Source organism: Anastrepha ludens, chromosome 2 (genome assembly GCF_028408465.1).
Source record: "Anastrepha ludens isolate Willacy chromosome 2, idAnaLude1.1, whole genome shotgun sequence".
Taxonomy (NCBI): domain Eukaryota; kingdom Metazoa; phylum Arthropoda; class Insecta; order Diptera; family Tephritidae; genus Anastrepha; species Anastrepha ludens.
In genome coordinates this window covers 103,787,898-103,805,863 of record NC_071498.1, presented here as the reverse complement: position 1 = coordinate 103,805,863, position 17,966 = coordinate 103,787,898, and the positions used below count along the sequence as shown (strand labels likewise).

Sequence of the window (17,966 nt, the reverse complement as noted above, 5' to 3'; positions counted from 1 at the left end):
TCAAGCTGTCATAAAAATTCTGCAGTTTCAAAATATTTCATTCAAAGTATTATAGTAGTGGAATATAGAGCTATTCTAGTTGAGCTGGATAAGTGATGCCCTATGAACTCAGTCCCTGAAGACATACCTGGAAATTGTATCGACGATGTGCTGGCTAGGACTAGAACTGATCTTAAATCAGTAAATTCTGCCTAGAATGTAGTAATCTCTTTTTGTTATCCTCAAGCAAGGTTAGGATCGGGCTGGCCAATAGTAGATAGACCACGGCGTCCACTTGCGAGGTAACTAGACACGTCGATCCTAGAATGAATAGAAGCAAAGCTAGGACCCCCATCAACCTCGTCCAGCTTTCAATCAGTGCAGTAATTGATATCATCACTGGACATTGCCAGGAACACATGGGAAATGTAGGGGGGTTCGTTCTAATGACTTTTGTCACAGCTGCAGGATGTGAAGAGTGTTGAACATTTTACACTTAATATAGATAGAAGACAACTGCATCCTAAATGTGCCCTTGTTTAAAAAAAATATCTCGGTATACTTGCATGAGTGGCAAAACATATATGTATTTTTTACTTTTTTACTGTCATAAACTGCGAATTTTGTTTTGGTTTGTCGCAAATTATATTAGTAGCTCATCTTTACCAGAACTTAACTGGCAGATAAAATTTACCGGAAGTTAAATATCTTAAGAAACTTTAAAACACCTTCTGTGCGTCTGTCCGGCATTATTAAAAACGCGTTTAAGATGAATGGGAGCCCCATTGTTTGAGGGTCTGGAGGACGTCTCAAAAGTGGATCTCCCAGCTCTGCTTAGATCCGCCAAAAGCGCTGCCATCCTACATGATGTCTACTTTCGGTATTCATAGAGGCCGGTCTCCATCTGGTATCGCTAGGGACCAAAAGATCTATGCGTGGTTTATTACCAACCAAGCTAACGTAACCTAACCTAAATATCTTAAGGGGCCTAGGGCACGAAAATGGAGGATATTTTCAGGAGGTTTTTACAATACAAAAAATGAAAAACGATATTTAAATTTTCTAGGTTTTTTATTTAACTTGTTTACATACCAAAATGAAAAAACAATTATTTTTTTAATTTTCATAATTTTAAAAATGGCGCTGAAGTTGACTGTTTCGAAAAATTGGACGGTGCGCGGACCGCTCTCTACCTAGTTAATGGGCTGTAGAAGCTATAATATTGGGAATTTCCGCATGAAAATTTCACAATATATTCTTAAGATGCTATACTTTCGAAATATCGAATAAACAAAAAATAGACTTTTTGAAATTTCTAGACTACCGGGTCCCCTTAAGGGCTTTCGCTAACAAGAAGTTAAGAAAATACTTTTTCAGGTATCTGCCGCTCATTTTATGATCAAGCGCACTTAGCCTTGACTAGTAAGGCACCTTATATAGAATTGTTGGTTTTAAAATAGACTCATAATGTCACTGAATTTCTTTAGTTCACACATTTTTTTACATTTTTTAATTTTTTAAGCATTAAAGTATTTTTTTTATTCTTTTAAGCACTATAAAAATACATAGGTATTATTATGGTTCCGCCTTGATATAACAAGAAAATTTGAAAATGCGGTTGCAACTTCTCGCATAGCCGCAGATGTCTTTTTATTTTATCTTCTTCTTCTTTTTGTTAAACATCTTTAGAATGCCAATGATTTCCGAAATTTCGATTGAAAACTTTATATTGTTTATTAGATACGCATACATACATACAATGTGGCACGTGTCATGTCGTTGTTCCTCAGTCAGCACGTTGTGCAAATCAACCGCTCGACGGCTTTCAATAAATGTGAACTGACCAGGCCGCTCCTCGGTGAGACATACTATTACCTCCATATGTGTGTATGCACTAAATAAGTGTATGCATGTATATGTGCGTGTGTGAATGAAAGCTTGCTTGTTTTGTATGCATGTAAGTTAAAAAAGTTCTCGAAACTTTCATCGTCTGCGAAATTTGTACACTTGATTTTATATTTTATTTTATGTGCCGATTGCATTTTAACTTATTTTTCCCTTTCTCTTCCCTAGAAAAATGTATAAATAGAATGACAACTGGACAATTTTCGTTATACGGAGCAGTAATCAGAAAAAACGAACGAAATACAAAAACAAATACCAAAGTTGCTACAGCCGAGCTAAAACAAGTGGGCTAAGGCAAAAACAAAAGCAATAAAGCAAGTATAGCAGCGAACTTGATAGACCAAAGGCCTGAGCTAAGAGTGGAAGGGCGCGTGGAGTGCGGAAAACGCAGAACAAATGTGTAGTGAGGTCGCTGTGAAAATGGTTGGAACGACGACAATTACCAGTTGTTGCAAGTAGCGTAGACTGTCAAAAACTTGTCAAACCAGCACACACAAGTGGCAACGCTATGAAAGCAAAAAAACAAGAACGAACAAGAACAAGAAAAGCGGCGCGTCACTAGTACGAGGAAGCTAAGAAGCGCATGAAGAAGAAGCAGAACACTGCTCAAACAAGTTTTTGTAGAGAAAAACAAGCAGCAGAAAAAAAATATATTTTATTGTATCCTTTTTTCACCAAAGTCCTTTTCTTTGTCTTGGGCGTCATGAAGAAGCAGTACAACTAATAAAATCAACAAAAGAAGTAGTACAAGCCTTATTCGAACAAAACATAAAGTGTAGCGGAGCGAGGACATAAAACCAGTAACGAACACGAAAAGGAACAGCAACCTGAACCGAGGGCACTTGAAGGATTGAAAACCCCAAAAAGGCAACATAGACCTAAGAGTGATTGAGTTGCGCAGAAGGTGTGGAAAAGAAGAATAAATGTTAGATTGATGCGACAACGCTACTGCTGTATACATATATCCGGGTGAAAGCTGAAGAAACAGAAAACAAAAAAAAGTTATAAAAGGGTTTAAGCTCAAGTGCTTAGAAAAAAGTCTTCCACTGGTTGTATGCATGTGATGGAAACAGTAACGTTGGCTTACAATATGTGGTCATGTAGATAATACGAGCATATTTTCAAATCCCAATAACAAAAACAACAAACTAAAAAATAAGCAGCAGACAATTTGAAACATAGAACAAACCTTAATAAGTACGCAAAGTTGGTGAAAAGTGGCAGAGTTCTGAGCCACACAAAAGAAGCAAAGCAATCGAAACTTTGGCAGCTGAAATAACAACACCCGCTAGCCAAGGGCACGAATAAACGAGCGCATTGCGACCACTCTGCATGATACATGCCCGCAAGGACATTGGAATTCCATGCCAACAACGTCAGAGATCCGCACAGTAGGATAAACGGAATGTAATATTATGCTGCTGACGGTGAATTTTGTTTGTTTGCATGATTTGACAGCAGCAGTAGCAGCAAAAAAGCACAACCAGATTGTTGCCATCAAAATACAAACAAACAAATAAAAAAACTAAACAATTACCTCAGTAGAAAACGCATACAAAAACATCCAAGTGTAGAGTAAGTGAGCTGGCTGAAAGCTAAAAGCTGCAAATAGCAAGCATAGCAGTTGCAACGTCACCAACAGCAAACGGCAAGCGGCCAGTATCAGCTAGTGATCCATTCAGCCAACCAGCGAGGGCAGAACGTGACAGCAGCAGCAAATAATGCGCAAGGACAAGGCACTGCGAGTTGGTACGATGGCAGCCAGGAGCAGCCAGCAAAACGAAATACCAACAGCAACACAAGTGTCTACAGCCATGTCACAGCAGCAACATTACAACATGCATCAGTCCACAATACCAGCAGCAGCAGCAGCATCAGCTCTGTCAGCTGGCACCACAAGGGTAGCAACAGAAACTAAAAGCGGAAATACGGCGATCGGTGAGGATGGTGTTGACATGAAACGTCCCAACAGTATTTTTCACGCTGCGCAGCAACAACAAATTCCCACGATAGGCATGTCCTTGGGCAGCAATGAAACATTAGAGGACAACAGCAGCAGCAGCAGCAGCGCATTGTTAGCAGCAACAGAGGAAGCGACGCACAAATTATATGCTGCTCAACAAACAACGCTGCCAAATGCAGCACAAGCGACCATAACAGCTGAATTGCCGATAGCAGCAAAAACAATAACAATGAAATCAACATCAGTGCAAGCTTGTCGCCTGCCGTCATTTGATAACGGCTATGATAATAAGAGCAAGAACAAAAGCAACAGCGGCTGCGGCAGTATCAGCAATACATTGTTGGCACAGCAGCAGCAGCAGCAGCACCACCACCAACATCATCACCAACAACGAACTACAACGACCACAAAATCAACGCCAGCAGCAACAGCAGCGGCAACAGCAGGTGACGCAAAGGGCAGCGCACTGTACACATCAACATTTTTCACGTTGTTCAACAAATGCTACCGTTGGACCGATCCCAAAAACCACAAATGCAGCGCATTTATCTTCTCTCTCAATATGTTTGTTTTCATGCTGTGCCTCATTGCATTGGTATTGGCGTTTTACAGCATTAACCGGCATACACGTAACGAGCAGCGGTTGAAGGCAGTGTGGCAACTGGACGAAAGAATAAATGCATTGGAGTTGAGGTTGCAATTATGTGAAGAACAGCATCAGCAAAAGAAACAACAATCCGACGCAGGCATGAAACTAACGCTAAATAATGAACGTGACAGCACTGAGCGTATTCAGCCGGACGTCAGTAATTTGCATAATCAGCAAGAAAAGCAACCAAAGTCGGTGCAGCAGCAAATGCCCGAAGATGTGACACAGACGTTGCACCGATTGTCGCGGCAGGTGAGCGATTTGCATCGTTTGCGACGCGATGTTTCGCATTTGCAATTGTCGCGTCGTCAACAACAGCGACGGCAGGCGGGGCTGGCGACGGTGACCACAGCGGATGGATTACTCTTACCAACAACGCAGCAAGCGCATTCGGGTGAATGTGGATGTACGGCAGGTGAGTGCTAACTACACAAACGCAGATCTTATTGTGTATGTATGTGCAGAATTAAATATAAATATAATTTTTTTAAGTACCTTAAGATTGGGAGTTAAATAAAATAAAAATATTAAATACGAATTTGTCAATGTAGGCACAGCAGGGGGCCTCACCAAGCAAAGCTGCTATGAAATTTATTATATTTAAAGACTTTCACCAAAATATTTAAGAAAATTACTAAAATTTACATGAGCTGGATCGATTCGAAAACAACTCCCAAAGTCGAGCTTTTTATGTATATAATTAGTTTTCAAAAATTACTAAATATCCCAAAAAATTTCAAATTACAGGGTCGCATTTAGAGACCTCACCGGCACAAAAATTATTAAAATATTTTTAAATTACATACGCTGACGAATTGGAAATCACGCCGGCTTACTTAATTGTATATCTCAGTAATTCAGGCTTTGATGAATGAGTGATTGAATATGAGTTTGCACTTCGACCTCATTGTCTTTTGTGCCCTCTAATCATAACTGTACCTCATCCAAACCGAGTTACCTCAATAAACCTAAGATAGAGTCGGATAGAGTGTATGTGCTCTTCTCCGACCGCATCCAGCCGAGTTTCCTAATTCATCGAGCAGGAGCTTCCAGGGATTCATCATAGAAACGTCATGTGTCAGTGTCAGTGGACCATATGCAGATGCTTGCGCAATCTATAGAGAACTGTGAGCCAATGACAATTTCCTAGTCATATTAAAAAGGTGAGTTTAGAGGCGGACTGTAAAGTGCAAAAGCAGAAACGAGTCAGTGGACCACATCCCAAACCTGTGCAGATGACTATGCAATCTGCAGTGACCCGTAAGCACTCGCAGTTTACCCTTAGGGAGGGTTATGAGTAAACTGAACCTCCTTTGGGCAACACGTTTTTGGAGTTTACTCCTTAAGAAACGATATACATATAAGCCCATGGTATGAAAAATATGGGTAGTAAAATCGTGTGAATCACTGGAAGTGTACGCTGACGGAAGTGACGCGTTGCCCTTTTTCTATATTCTAGTGAGAAAAAGCACTGCCTACCTTGTGGCGCTACTTTGTTGGTGCAAACTTGTCAGAAATATATATTTCCTTGTGGTTGCTAATTTCTAGTCAGAAATAACACTGCCCACATTTTGCTGTTTATTTCCGTTTCCTATCTAGCGCTTGTGCGTTCGTTGAGAACCTACATATACCAGTGATATCGTCTGAACCTTTGGAGGAGATTGTCTTCAAAAACCCTTACAATGGTTCATCTGCCAATTACACGCCAATGAACTACCGCTTAGACATTTGTTTGAATACATTGATGGCTCTACGTCTGAAAGCTTTAACGGTGAAATAGAGAAAAAATTGAAGGATTGTGAGAAGCTTTCTTTCGTCAATTATAAACCAATTATATTCACACTACCAGATATATCCAGTGAAAAAGATTTAAGTACGGATCAAAAATACCTATTTGATATTTGTAGTGCTATTATAAGTGGACATTGCAACGACAGCTTAAAAAAGAAAAACCCCAAAAAAATTGTTCATTCCAGGTGGCTTACTATAGCGAATAGAATAAATAAATTTATATTTTTCCAGTAATATAGAAAAGGTCTTCATTTACTCGTTTTGCACATTAAATATATTTTTAAATATCACGGTAAACGTTCTTAAGGAGTAAACTCCAGTCGCGTGTCGGAGCTGACACACACACCTTTTTTATCTGATATCTCCGATATCTTGCGAATTTGGTTTGAACTTTCTTATGTATCGACAATATGCATTATCACTTTACAGCTCATAAGTAGAAAACTTTTCAGAGAGTATTATAGCGTATCCTTCATCGGAATAGTGTTAGCAGGAGCTGTTGATGTTAGGTGGCTTTATCGTCGAAGCATTTCGAAAAGCGTAATTAGGTACAATTTGCCTAATTTAAAATATTTTTTAGGTTTGTAAAAATATATTTCGTTTACTTTTTAACTTTATTTCTTGGTTACTTTACTTGAATGAGATAAATTAAGAATTGAAAAGTGCTTGAGTGGCTTGTATGAGCTTAATAATTTCCTCAACTAACTATGGGCATATTTTGTGGTGTGCTTTTGGAGGGACATTTCTTGGCTTTTAACGGCAATTCTAGGTGCTAATTGCCAATTATGTTATTACATTGGGCCATTGGGGAGGTGTAATTTCCCAGTCCCGACCAAACTGGTTATACATAGATAACTCGCTCCAAATAATAATTGAGTTATTACGCATTGATTGCGAAATCCATACACCTAATGCCAAAGCTAAATGTATGTAAATTATGGGTTAAATATTCCAATGTATACATATGTACATACGACTGTTATTGATTCCATATACATACATACATTTGTACACTCACACATCACTGCAGACAAACCTAGTAGTTCTCAACCGCTTTACGACCACTTTGCTTTGCTATTGAGGTAGTATTTTAATTAAATTTAAATATTAATCAGTATCATACCAGTTACTGAACTAGTTCATAGTGGATAAAATAAGTAGTAGTTTGGTTCCATCGACATTTACAAGTTGAAATGCAAAATAAACGAGACTGGCGTCATAAAAATGTTTTTAGTGAGTTAGTGCGTTGGAAGTTACATCCCTAGCTGACATCCAGTGAAAGCTTGGTGACATTCGGTTCACTGGAAGCGAAGTTATTGCGTCTAAAGTGTCAGTATGTTTGTGTCATTGGTACAAAAATGAGTTTCGAACAAAGAGCTAATATCAAATTTCGATGTAAAATCGGTAAAACGTTTACCGAAACATTTGAAATGATGGAAAAAAGTATATGGCGATGATTGTCTATCTCGTTCTAGAGTTCATGAGTGGTTTACAAGTTTCAGAGATGGTTGTGAGGACATAAATGACAATGAACGGGTCGTACGGGCCGCCCAAAATCAGTAATCACCGAAAACTCCATCGAAATTGTTGGTAAATTTATTGAAAATTAACCGAAATCATCATTGAAATTCATGGAATCGGAGTTGAATGTTTCCAAAACATCGATTTATCGCATTTTAACTGATCATTTGGGCTTACGAAAGGTCTGTGCACGTTTCATTCCGCACAAGTTAACTGAGGACCAAAAATTGCTCAGAATTCAACAATCGAAAGACCTCATTAAAGAGGCGAGAAAAGACGATAACTTCCTTTACAACATTTCAACTGGTGATGAAATGTGGTGCTTCCAACATGAACCTGAAACTAAGCGTCAAAAGGCCGAATGGAAGGCCCCAGACGAAACACCACCCAAAAAATCGAGTTTGGAAAAGTCAAAAATCAAGTCGATGCTCATTTGTTTTTACGATTCCAATGGAATCCGTAGATTTTATCCAAAAGGCTTGTACCGATATCCTGGAGGACATTCTGGTCAATGACCTGAAACACTCTTTCGAAAAGCTTTTAGATCCCGCAAAATAGTGTATCTAGGCCAGACGGGACTATTTTGAATAAATAGGCTCGAAGTGTTCAGAACAAAGCACCTCTTGTTTCTAACGGGTGCTTTTTAAGCTATTATCTTCTTAAACAGTTGATTTAAACAGCTGACGCACGTTTCGTGTTTTGTTTCACTGTCAAACATCTTCAGTTTGGTCTATAATTTAACCATGAATCGTCTTACAAACGAGCAACGCTTGCGTATCATTGAATTTTATTATAAAAATGCGTGTTCGGTTAAGAAAGTTTATCGCGCGCTTCTTCCATTTTATGGCCAGTTTAATCGACCCACTGAAGCGGCTATTCGAGCTATTGTGACTAAATTTAGAACCAAATTTACATTATTTGACATTAAACCACCAAAACGCTTACGTAGAGTGCGAACTGAAGAAAATATCGCTGCTGTATCGCCCAGTGTTAATGATGACCATTAATTATCGATTCGTCGCGGTTCGCAGCAATTGGGCCTCTGTTACTCAACAACGAAAATTTTTCGAAAGGATTTACGTGCGAAGCCTTTCAAAATACAGCTGGTGCAAGAATTGGAACCGAACGACCTACCACAACGCAGAATTTTTGGTGAATGGGCTCTTGGAAAAATGGCCGAAGATCCAATTTTTTATCGAAAAATTGTGTTCAGCGACGGAGCTCAATTTTGGATCGATGGGTAAATAAGCATATTTTGGAGTGAAGATCAGCCAGAAGAATTGCAAGAGCTACCAATGTATCCAGAAAAGGTCACAGTTTGGTGCGGTTTTTTGGCTGGAGGTATCATTGGACCGTACTTCTTCAAAGATGCTGCGAATCGTAACGTAACTGTGAATGGTGAGCGCTACCGTGAAATGATATCCAACTTTTTTTTGCCCAAAATGCAAGAGCTTGACATGCATGACATGTGGTTTCAGCAAGACGGTGCCACATGCCACACAGCACGCGTAATAATGGACTTGTTGAGAGGCGAATTCGGTGAACATTTTCTTTCACGTTCGGGACCTGTCAATTGGCCACCCAGATCGTGCGATATAACGCCTTTAGATTATTTTTTGTGGGGCTATGTTAAAGCTCATGTCTATTCAGTCAAGCCTGCTGCAATTAACGCATTGGAAGACAAAATTAAAGCATTTATATGTGAGATACCGGTCGAAGCATTGGAAAGAGTAGGTATGTCAAAATTGGACTAAGCGGATGGACCATTTAAAGTGTAGTCGCGGTCAACATTTGCATGAAATAATCTTCAAGCATTAAATTATATGGACTGTACTATCAATTTAAATAAAAATTTCATGAATTCTTCTGAATTTCACGTGTGTTTTTTTTTTGAAAAACTTTCCTATAGCTCTTAAAAATTCACCCTTTATTTTGGCTCAGTTTTGTTTATTTTGGACTTCACCTTGTACATTCATCTAATTCCCATTTCGTGCATCTGCAACATTTCAGTCATTCCTATTTAATAGAAGAATATTTGACTAGAAGAATATTAAAACTAAATAACTAATTTTTATTGTTGATTAAAAAATTAAAAATCACATATTAAAAAACTTTTTTTTTGTTTGCTTTTGCTTATAAAAGTTATGGTCCTTGGAAATAAGTTCTACTTACCTACCAGCTGAAAAACCACACATCTTCTTAATATTTGTATCACTCAGCACTGATTGCAAATGATGTGAAAAACGGACATTTCATATGGAACGATTTAATAGAATAATTTAATTTGCAAATTTATGCACCACAGCAATGCCAATGCATATGCATGAAGCCTAGTAACGAGCACCGTGGGTGTATCTTCATACACACACACACATATGTATGTATGTATGTGCATACGAGCGCTTCGATATCCGCTGTGGCTAGCAGCGAAGAGCATATCCGCTTAATTTACGGGGTTTGCTTTTCTCACCGTATTTCTGTCTTTTTAATGCTCTTGACCGCAGCGGCTGCGTGCCACAATTAGTAGTTAAACCACACACACGCACACACACATGAAAATACACATACACGCAAACACTCAGTTGCATAATTTATTCGCTGCATTTCGCTCAGTCACCACTTGGCTTATACGACCTTTGTACTTGCATCCTTGCCAACTTTGCCATAGCATCAACCGCTTATTCAGTGGTTTTCATGTCTTCTGACCAAGTTATTTTCCTTTGTTTGCACCTCCGCCTTCTGCTTTGTACAGCTTTTGTCCTTATAAATACAGGCTCATACATTTTTCTTGTTGATGTTGTTTCAGCCTCCGGCAATCGCCGTTTCTTCACTTCGTCCATGGGACTCTGCTGTCTGTGCCGCCTCTTCTACTATTCCTGTTGCTTCCGTTTTTCTTGTTGATATTTAATTACACGGAGTGTGGCAAATTTATGGCAATTTAGAGATTTCATTAATTGGAAAAGTGTTTCCAAAGAAGTCAAGTATATGTACGCGTATAAGCACACATATTTATGTGGCATGGCGGAGTGGCGTAAATGAAATTGCCTGTCTTCGGTATTTCAGATATGCCTCTTGTTGCCTTATGCGTGGCTTTACATGCTCAGCTTATTAAAGTTAATGGTACTATGAATTGGGGAGAAAGTTAACTTTTCCCGAAACACTCGACTGCGTGTAAATACTTGTGTAGACTTTTATTTATTTAAAGTAGGTATATTAAATAGTTCAGAAAGATTTATTGTTCGTATTGACTGTTCTAGGGGTGGCAATTTGCTAGAGAAATGTGTTTTTTTAACTTCAAATGTTTCGACAATTTCAATAAAATAACGATTTATATAGGCCATTGAATTTGAGTGAAAGTCAGCGGGGACTGAAATATTAAAAATGATAGGTGCTTGATTGGATGGAATAAAAATAAAAATAATTTAAAAAAAAAAAAGTGTATGCTACCCTGTGCTATGTTCACAGATGTCAATAAATTCTGAAATCTTTTTGTATTTTTTAAATCATAAAATAAAATGAATAAATTTCTCTTTTTTGTGTCTTTGAAAATGGGAGGGCCATGTGAACTTATATGACTTTTTATATAGTATATTAGTTATATTTAAGTTTTGTAATCCGACAAAATTAAAATGTTTGCGTTAGAGAGAAAAAATTGGGGCTTTTAAATTGCATTTTTGGTTTACGGAAATATTTAGGTTTTCTGCAAAGATATTCAGTGATAAATTTTAGAACTTAATTTTTCTGTAAATTCTTCTTCAGAAAATGTTTAATATAGAAGTCCTATTTAGTCCTATAACACTGTGGAACAAATTCAGGTTAGCAAAAATTAGGTCCATTCTGAGAGTGGCGGGTGAAAATAGAGGCGAAATTAGAAGACCCGTATCGCGCCGTTTTTTTATGTTAGTTCGAATTTTTTTTTAATCGGTCTTCGAAGTTTGCAGTCAAATGCCGATTTTCAGTATATTGTTTCATAAGTACCAAAAAAATTTTCCAAATCAATTTTTTCAAAAATTGTAATTGTTGCACAGGTCTCTAGCAATAATTTGGCTTTTACAGATTGAAAAAATATCAATTAGTCGACGAGTTATAGCCAAAAAACCATATAAACAATTTTGCTCCGATTTCGAATTTCGAAGGCCGATTAAAAAAAATTCGAACTAACATAAAAAAACGGCGCGATACGGGTCTTCTAATTTCGCCTCTATTTTCACCCGCCACTCTCAGAATGGACCTAATGTTTGCTAACCTGAATTTGTTCCACATTGTAATCCTAGTTCAATGACCATGGCTTTACTTTTTCGTGCGTTACCCATATCATTAAACTGCGTGAAGTTTAAACCTTGTTGTTAGTTTTCAATGAGAAAAGCCGAGAAATGGAAAAAAATCGATTTTCTCACAAATCTAATGGTACACCGCCCTTTGGTGAGAACCGATCAACCCTAACCGACAGAGTTTACTACAACGTCTAAATGTTCATCAACTACAACTGTCCTGTTATTGCATTTTCAGTAGTGTAGAGCAGGATTGAGGCTTAATGTAGTAAATATTCGATTTTCATTTTTAAATAATTGGCAGTACCCGATTCGTAAGCCTCCAATGTTGAGTACTCAAAAATACTCAGTAACTTTTATCGAGTTCATATTTTTATTGTGGAATTCGAATCCCGAAGTTTCAGGATAGTTTTTGAGTAAACCCAGCATTCCGGGTTTCGTATGGAGTTATAGCTTTTTTAATATGAGTAAAAATTCGTTTAATTTTATTTTATTTATTAAGTTTATTGTTACAAAAACTTGCAGACTAAAGGTACAAAATAACTCAAATATAATATTTAAATATAAGACTTAATAGTAATTTTATTCCAGCTTAGATAAAAGAAGAGATCTAGGAGAGTCGAAATCAAAATCGAGACTTTTAAAATTTTTCATATTAATTTCATTATTTGAAATATTAAAAAATACCAAGCAGTTAATGATATAGAGAAGTCTCACGATCTTCGAATAGTGTTAATTGTCGAAAATGAAGTCTAATAGAGGCCGTGATGGGGTAAAATTTTGAACAGAGCAGAGATTGCAGTGAATTCTCTATTTTTTATATTGGCTCTGCACAGTTTTTGGCTTCTGTTGCAATTCAAATGGACTAAAGGCTGGCGCCATTTTGCAATACATTTGAATAAGTTTATTTCTATGTTCGTCTAACAAACAAAATTTTATTAAATTTATATTTTCAAGAGGTTGCTTAAAAGTTGCCGAATTGTCATCTTTTATGCATACGACATCGTTTATTTGAATATTGGGGTGAGGTGTGCACCTTTTACTCGTTATTGAAGAAGAGTGAGGTATTCTTTGTTCTATCGTTTCGAAAATAGCTGTTGTAAGTAGGTGCCACCAGTCAGGGCCGTGCGCAGGACTCAGCCCACGGGGGGGTTCTGGATTGAAATTTCATTCAATTTATATACGTTAAAAAAGTTAGTAAAACAAATGTCCTTTTTGTTGAGTGTTTAAGGATCGTGTGTAGGGATTACATGTAAAAAAAAAAATAAAATATTTCTTCTGTTCTGTTTTAAACAATGAATATATTAGAGTAATATACATTAAAAATATTTTGCAACGAAATGTAACTTCGCCAAATGTTTCTGATGCTCGAATACCTTCAAGAAGTGGTTATTATATTGGGTAGTCGAAAAAGTCTTTTCGTATTTCTAAACTTCAACTCATTTTTTTTTATATTTATAATGAACTTTATTAAACCAAATATGTACCATTTCGGTCGACCACCTTTTGCCATTTTTCTTCTAGAGACATTATTCCATCAGTGTAAAACTTTTGTGGTTTCTCGGCGAAAAACTGCGACAAGTAATTTTCACAGGCTTCTCTTGAAGCCAACTTTACTCCATTAAGGGAGTTCTGCATTGACCGAAACAAATGGTAGTCCGATGGTGCAAGGTCAGGGTTATATGGTGGATGCATCAAAACTTCCCAGCCAAGCTCTCCCAGTTTTTGCCGAGTCATCAAAGATGTGTGTGACCTAGCGTTGTCTTGATGGAAGGTGACGCGCTTTCTGCTGATCAGTTCTGGCCGTTTTTTTCGATTGCTTGCTTCAATCTCATCAGTTGTTGACAGTAAAGTGTAGAATCAATCGTTCGAGCAGGCTGGAGCAGCTCACAGTGGATGATTCTTTTCCAATCCCACCAAACACACTGCATAACCTTTCGAGGTGTCAATCCTGGCTTTGCGACCATTTGTTGAGCTTCACCATGATCTTTTTCACACATTATTGTCGTATTTGATCCTCTTTTCGTCTCCTGTTACCATTCGCTTCAGAAATGGTTCGATTTCATTTCGTTTCAGCAAAGAATCGCAGATGTTAATTCGGTCCATTAAATTTTTCACAGACATTCATGTGGTACCCAAACATCGAGCTTCTTTTTGCAACCTGCCTTTTTAAATGGTTCAAAACCGTTTGATGATGAATGTTTAGTGCCTTAGCGATGTCATGGCAGCTTATGTGACGGTCCCGGTCAATCTTTTCCATAATTTCATCGACTTTTTCAACGATAGGTCGAACGGAGCGAGGTGCATCTTTCACATCGAAATTTCCAGAACGGAAGCGAACGAACCATTTTGTGCTACACGAACTGATACAGCATCGTCTCCGTAAACTTCACAAATTTCACTGGTGACTTGCGTGGCATTCTTCCCTTTTTTATACAGAAATTTCAAAATATAGCGAATTTCTTCATTATTTTCACTCATTGTTGAACAGCTATAACTTTTTTTCAACTTTTCCGAATTTAATTTTTTTTGGTTAAATGAAGCTTAAAATGTCACCTTTCTAACACCATATGATATGACACAATGTGATTGGTAGCACTGGAGATAGATGACTCCAACGACATCTATTGACAAAATACGAAAAGACTTTTTCGACTACCCAATATTTTAATCTTCAATCTTATTAAAAACATTTTAACATGGTTTCATTCCAAGTCTAATGACTGCATACACTTTTCCCAATGCTGCTCAATGTGCCGATAACATTGCGGACTCTTCGAGGTACGGAAAAAAATTCTTTCAATACCAAGTCAATGTCTACATTCACGTTGCGATGGATATTCATAGAAGCAAGTCCATTCAAACGATCTTCTCTCATTGTAGACCTCAAGTAAGATTTCAAGCGTCGCAGCGTGGAAAAATACCTTTCGTTTGCTGCCGTGGAAACGGGAAAAATCGCCTTTATCCGAAGAATTTGGTGGACATTTGGAAAGGCGTCTTTTTTGCAAATGCCTATGGCTTTAAGCGGATTATGGATGTGCAATCTGCAATTCGTTCTCTCCAAATTTGAACTTCACTTATCCATGTTTCCGGGAACGTATCTTGCAAAATTGGAGCATGCGATTGGAACAGATCTTTACAAGACGCTTCATCGAAAGTTGGCATTCTTTTGGGGAAAAGACAAGCGAAATTCACCAAGATGTTCCGATGCTGTAAAAATTGATCCTGTAGATGTGTAGTGAACTGATCCAAGTATGAGATGTAGATGCTAATACGATAATAATCTTCAACGGTGGCGGTCATGACGTTGCAGCGTTGCAGAAATTTTCTTCGGAGCTCTCATGCCTCAACATCAAAACCCCTCGTTCTTAGTGTCCACGAAATTGGTTGCGCTATCTGACCAAAAACAACTTGGCATGTCGCATGTGGCTATGAATCGCTTGAGGGCTTCCAAGAAAACACCAGTTGAAAGATCCTGCACTATCTCATACCAAACGGCCTTGGTTGCAAAACAGATGAAGCCGCTGACGTAGCATTTCTTAGCTGAATTATTGTGGATTCCAGGTTTGAAACAAAATGAGCCGCTTCTGTGACGATGAAAGCTCGTGTGACCTGAATACGTTTCTTAGGCATATCAGTCATGATGTTGGGCTATTCTGCATTGTGTATCAAGATGCGTCTGGCGTAATAGAGGATTTCAGAATTACAACCTCAACTTTTTTTTCGATTCTATATCTTTCTTAAGGTAAAAACTGCATTAAAAATTGACGAGATTTGATTTTGTAAAAGTTGTGAAAAAGAAAGCGTCATGACTGCTGAAGTGCCACGTAGAAGTGGGCTTAGAGCACTACTTTCAAAAACGACAGAATTGCGTTTACGGCCAGCGGTCATTATTTATGACACGCTTACCGCGGGATTTTCTGGCCCTATGCTCCAACTTTCCAATATAGAAATTGAAGATTATGATGTTTATCTGCTGTAATATGCACGCTTTAGAAAATGTGCTTGCTTCATTTTGGCTTTTAATATCCACTTCCTACGGCCAGTTATTCAAGCACAAATATGTTCGGTTGCCGTAGCTATCATAGTTTCAACACAATTCAGAAACAAAACAAATTCTAAACAGTGATTTAATTTTTAAAAACTTCTTACATCCATGCCAAATATTTAACGCAAACAATTTCTTCTTCTTCTTGCTTTTCTTTAACCATCATCTTCTGCTCCGCGTTATGCTTTTATACAAGCAAATATTCTCGTGAGCTGCTTTATAGTTGTTCTTGTTGTAATTGTTGTTACAATCGTGTTCTTCAAAGTTTATCCGGTCTACCACTTCGAGACCAATCGTCTCGCCTGTTTTTTTTTTTTGTTTTGCCTGCTGGCCGGTTGTTTAGGCTTTTGGTTTTGCCTTTTCGCCTACCCACATTCCACCTCCAACTCCCATTTCTTTTCATCGCCACTCCACCCCTGCACATCAACTAATGTATACATTTATTGGTGTTTAGCGCGTTCAGAGTTTGTGTCACTTGGGAAATGTATTTATGTAGTTCTCTGTCGATAAAGTTTGATTATTCAGGGATTAGTGTCGGATTGGTCGGTTGTACCTACTCATACGCAACCGTTGCAAAACTGTTACAACTACCACCATTCGTATTGTGGTTTTTGTTGCTGGCACGGCTGTTATCCATTTTGCATAAATTTGCACAGACGCTTGAGAATATGGGAATAATAAAACTAAACAAAAAAATCTACAGTCAAAACTTTTTTCGAACATACTGATGTGGCAGAAGCAACGGCATGCAGCTGTAGATGTGGGCACGATGGTGGTGGTCGTGGTGGTGGTGGTAGTAAGTTTAGAAAGGCGACTGGTATTAACACAATTTGTGTTGACATTCACACAATTAAATCGCCAGCCATAAAAGTAAATCTTGGCTTAGACCGTTTGCGTTGTACGGCGAGACGTCGCAGTACTGCCACATGGCCGCTTACGACAACTTTTCATATACTTAGTGCCATTGGCGCGGGTGGCTGTGATTGTGTTTGCACAAAAGTTTATCTGAGGCTTAAAGTGGATACAACATTTGTTACACAGTCGGTCATTCAACATGCAGCACAGACACGCCGCAAGCAAACAACAAAGGAACTACTAAAAGAACAAAGAAAAGTTCAACAACTAAACGGTTATCCTTTGAAAAGCTGTAGATGAGTTAATGGGTGGGAAGAAATTTTCGCAGTTGTCCTCTGCATATACGAATTTGGTATGTGCTTGTCATTTATTGTTCCAGGGTCATTAAATTAAGTGATGGAAGAAAGCGGTGAATATAAACGCAATGCACAATGATCTTCTACGCACATGCGCGCAACAAAGAGGGTGTTTTTGGGTTTAAAAAGTAATCATTTATACAGGAAAACTAGGTCTTCATTCTGAACGCGGATCGAGTGTACAGAATTTGTTAATAATTTGCTGAAAAATAGCGACGAATCGCAATCAAATTATAAATAGCCCACCGTAAACCCACTGATTGAATTTTCTTAGACTTTAGACATAGAAAATTCACAATTGACCAGATATTCACAATACGCCAAGACTTTTGTAAAATACCCATGCAAGGAGAATCGACACACACCATATTTTCGTCGATTTTAAAGCCGCATTCGACGGCACGAAAAGGAGTGATATTTCTGCTACGTTGTCCGAATTTGGTATCTCCATCAAACTAATACGGCCACGCAAGCTGACTTTAAGCAATACCAGCAGCGACGTCAGAGTTGTGGAGCAAGCCGCAGAACGTAGCCGCTCACGCACAATCATTTATAAGAGCGTCACGTTGCCACGACAATCGGTTCTGTGTTAAGGGAATGACCCGGATTTACACCTGACCAAAGACTG

General features: G+C 38.2%; 1 protein-coding gene across 2 annotated transcripts in view; it reads left to right on the top strand.

The window, feature by feature from the left end:
- LOC128854980 (uncharacterized) overlaps window positions 1-5,056 on the top strand; it is a 66,655-nt gene extending 61,599 nt beyond the window's left edge. For both annotated transcript variants that reach the window (XM_054089512.1, XM_054089511.1), the window contains exon 2: window positions 2,053-5,056. In XM_054089512.1, coding sequence (XP_053945487.1) covers window positions 3,606-4,922 — 1,317 coding nt within the window. In that variant the 5' untranslated portion in view covers window positions 2,053-3,605 and the 3' untranslated portion in view covers window positions 4,923-5,056. The remainder of the gene's footprint in view (window positions 1-2,052) is intronic.
- Window positions 5,057-17,966: the final 12,910 nt, after the last annotated feature.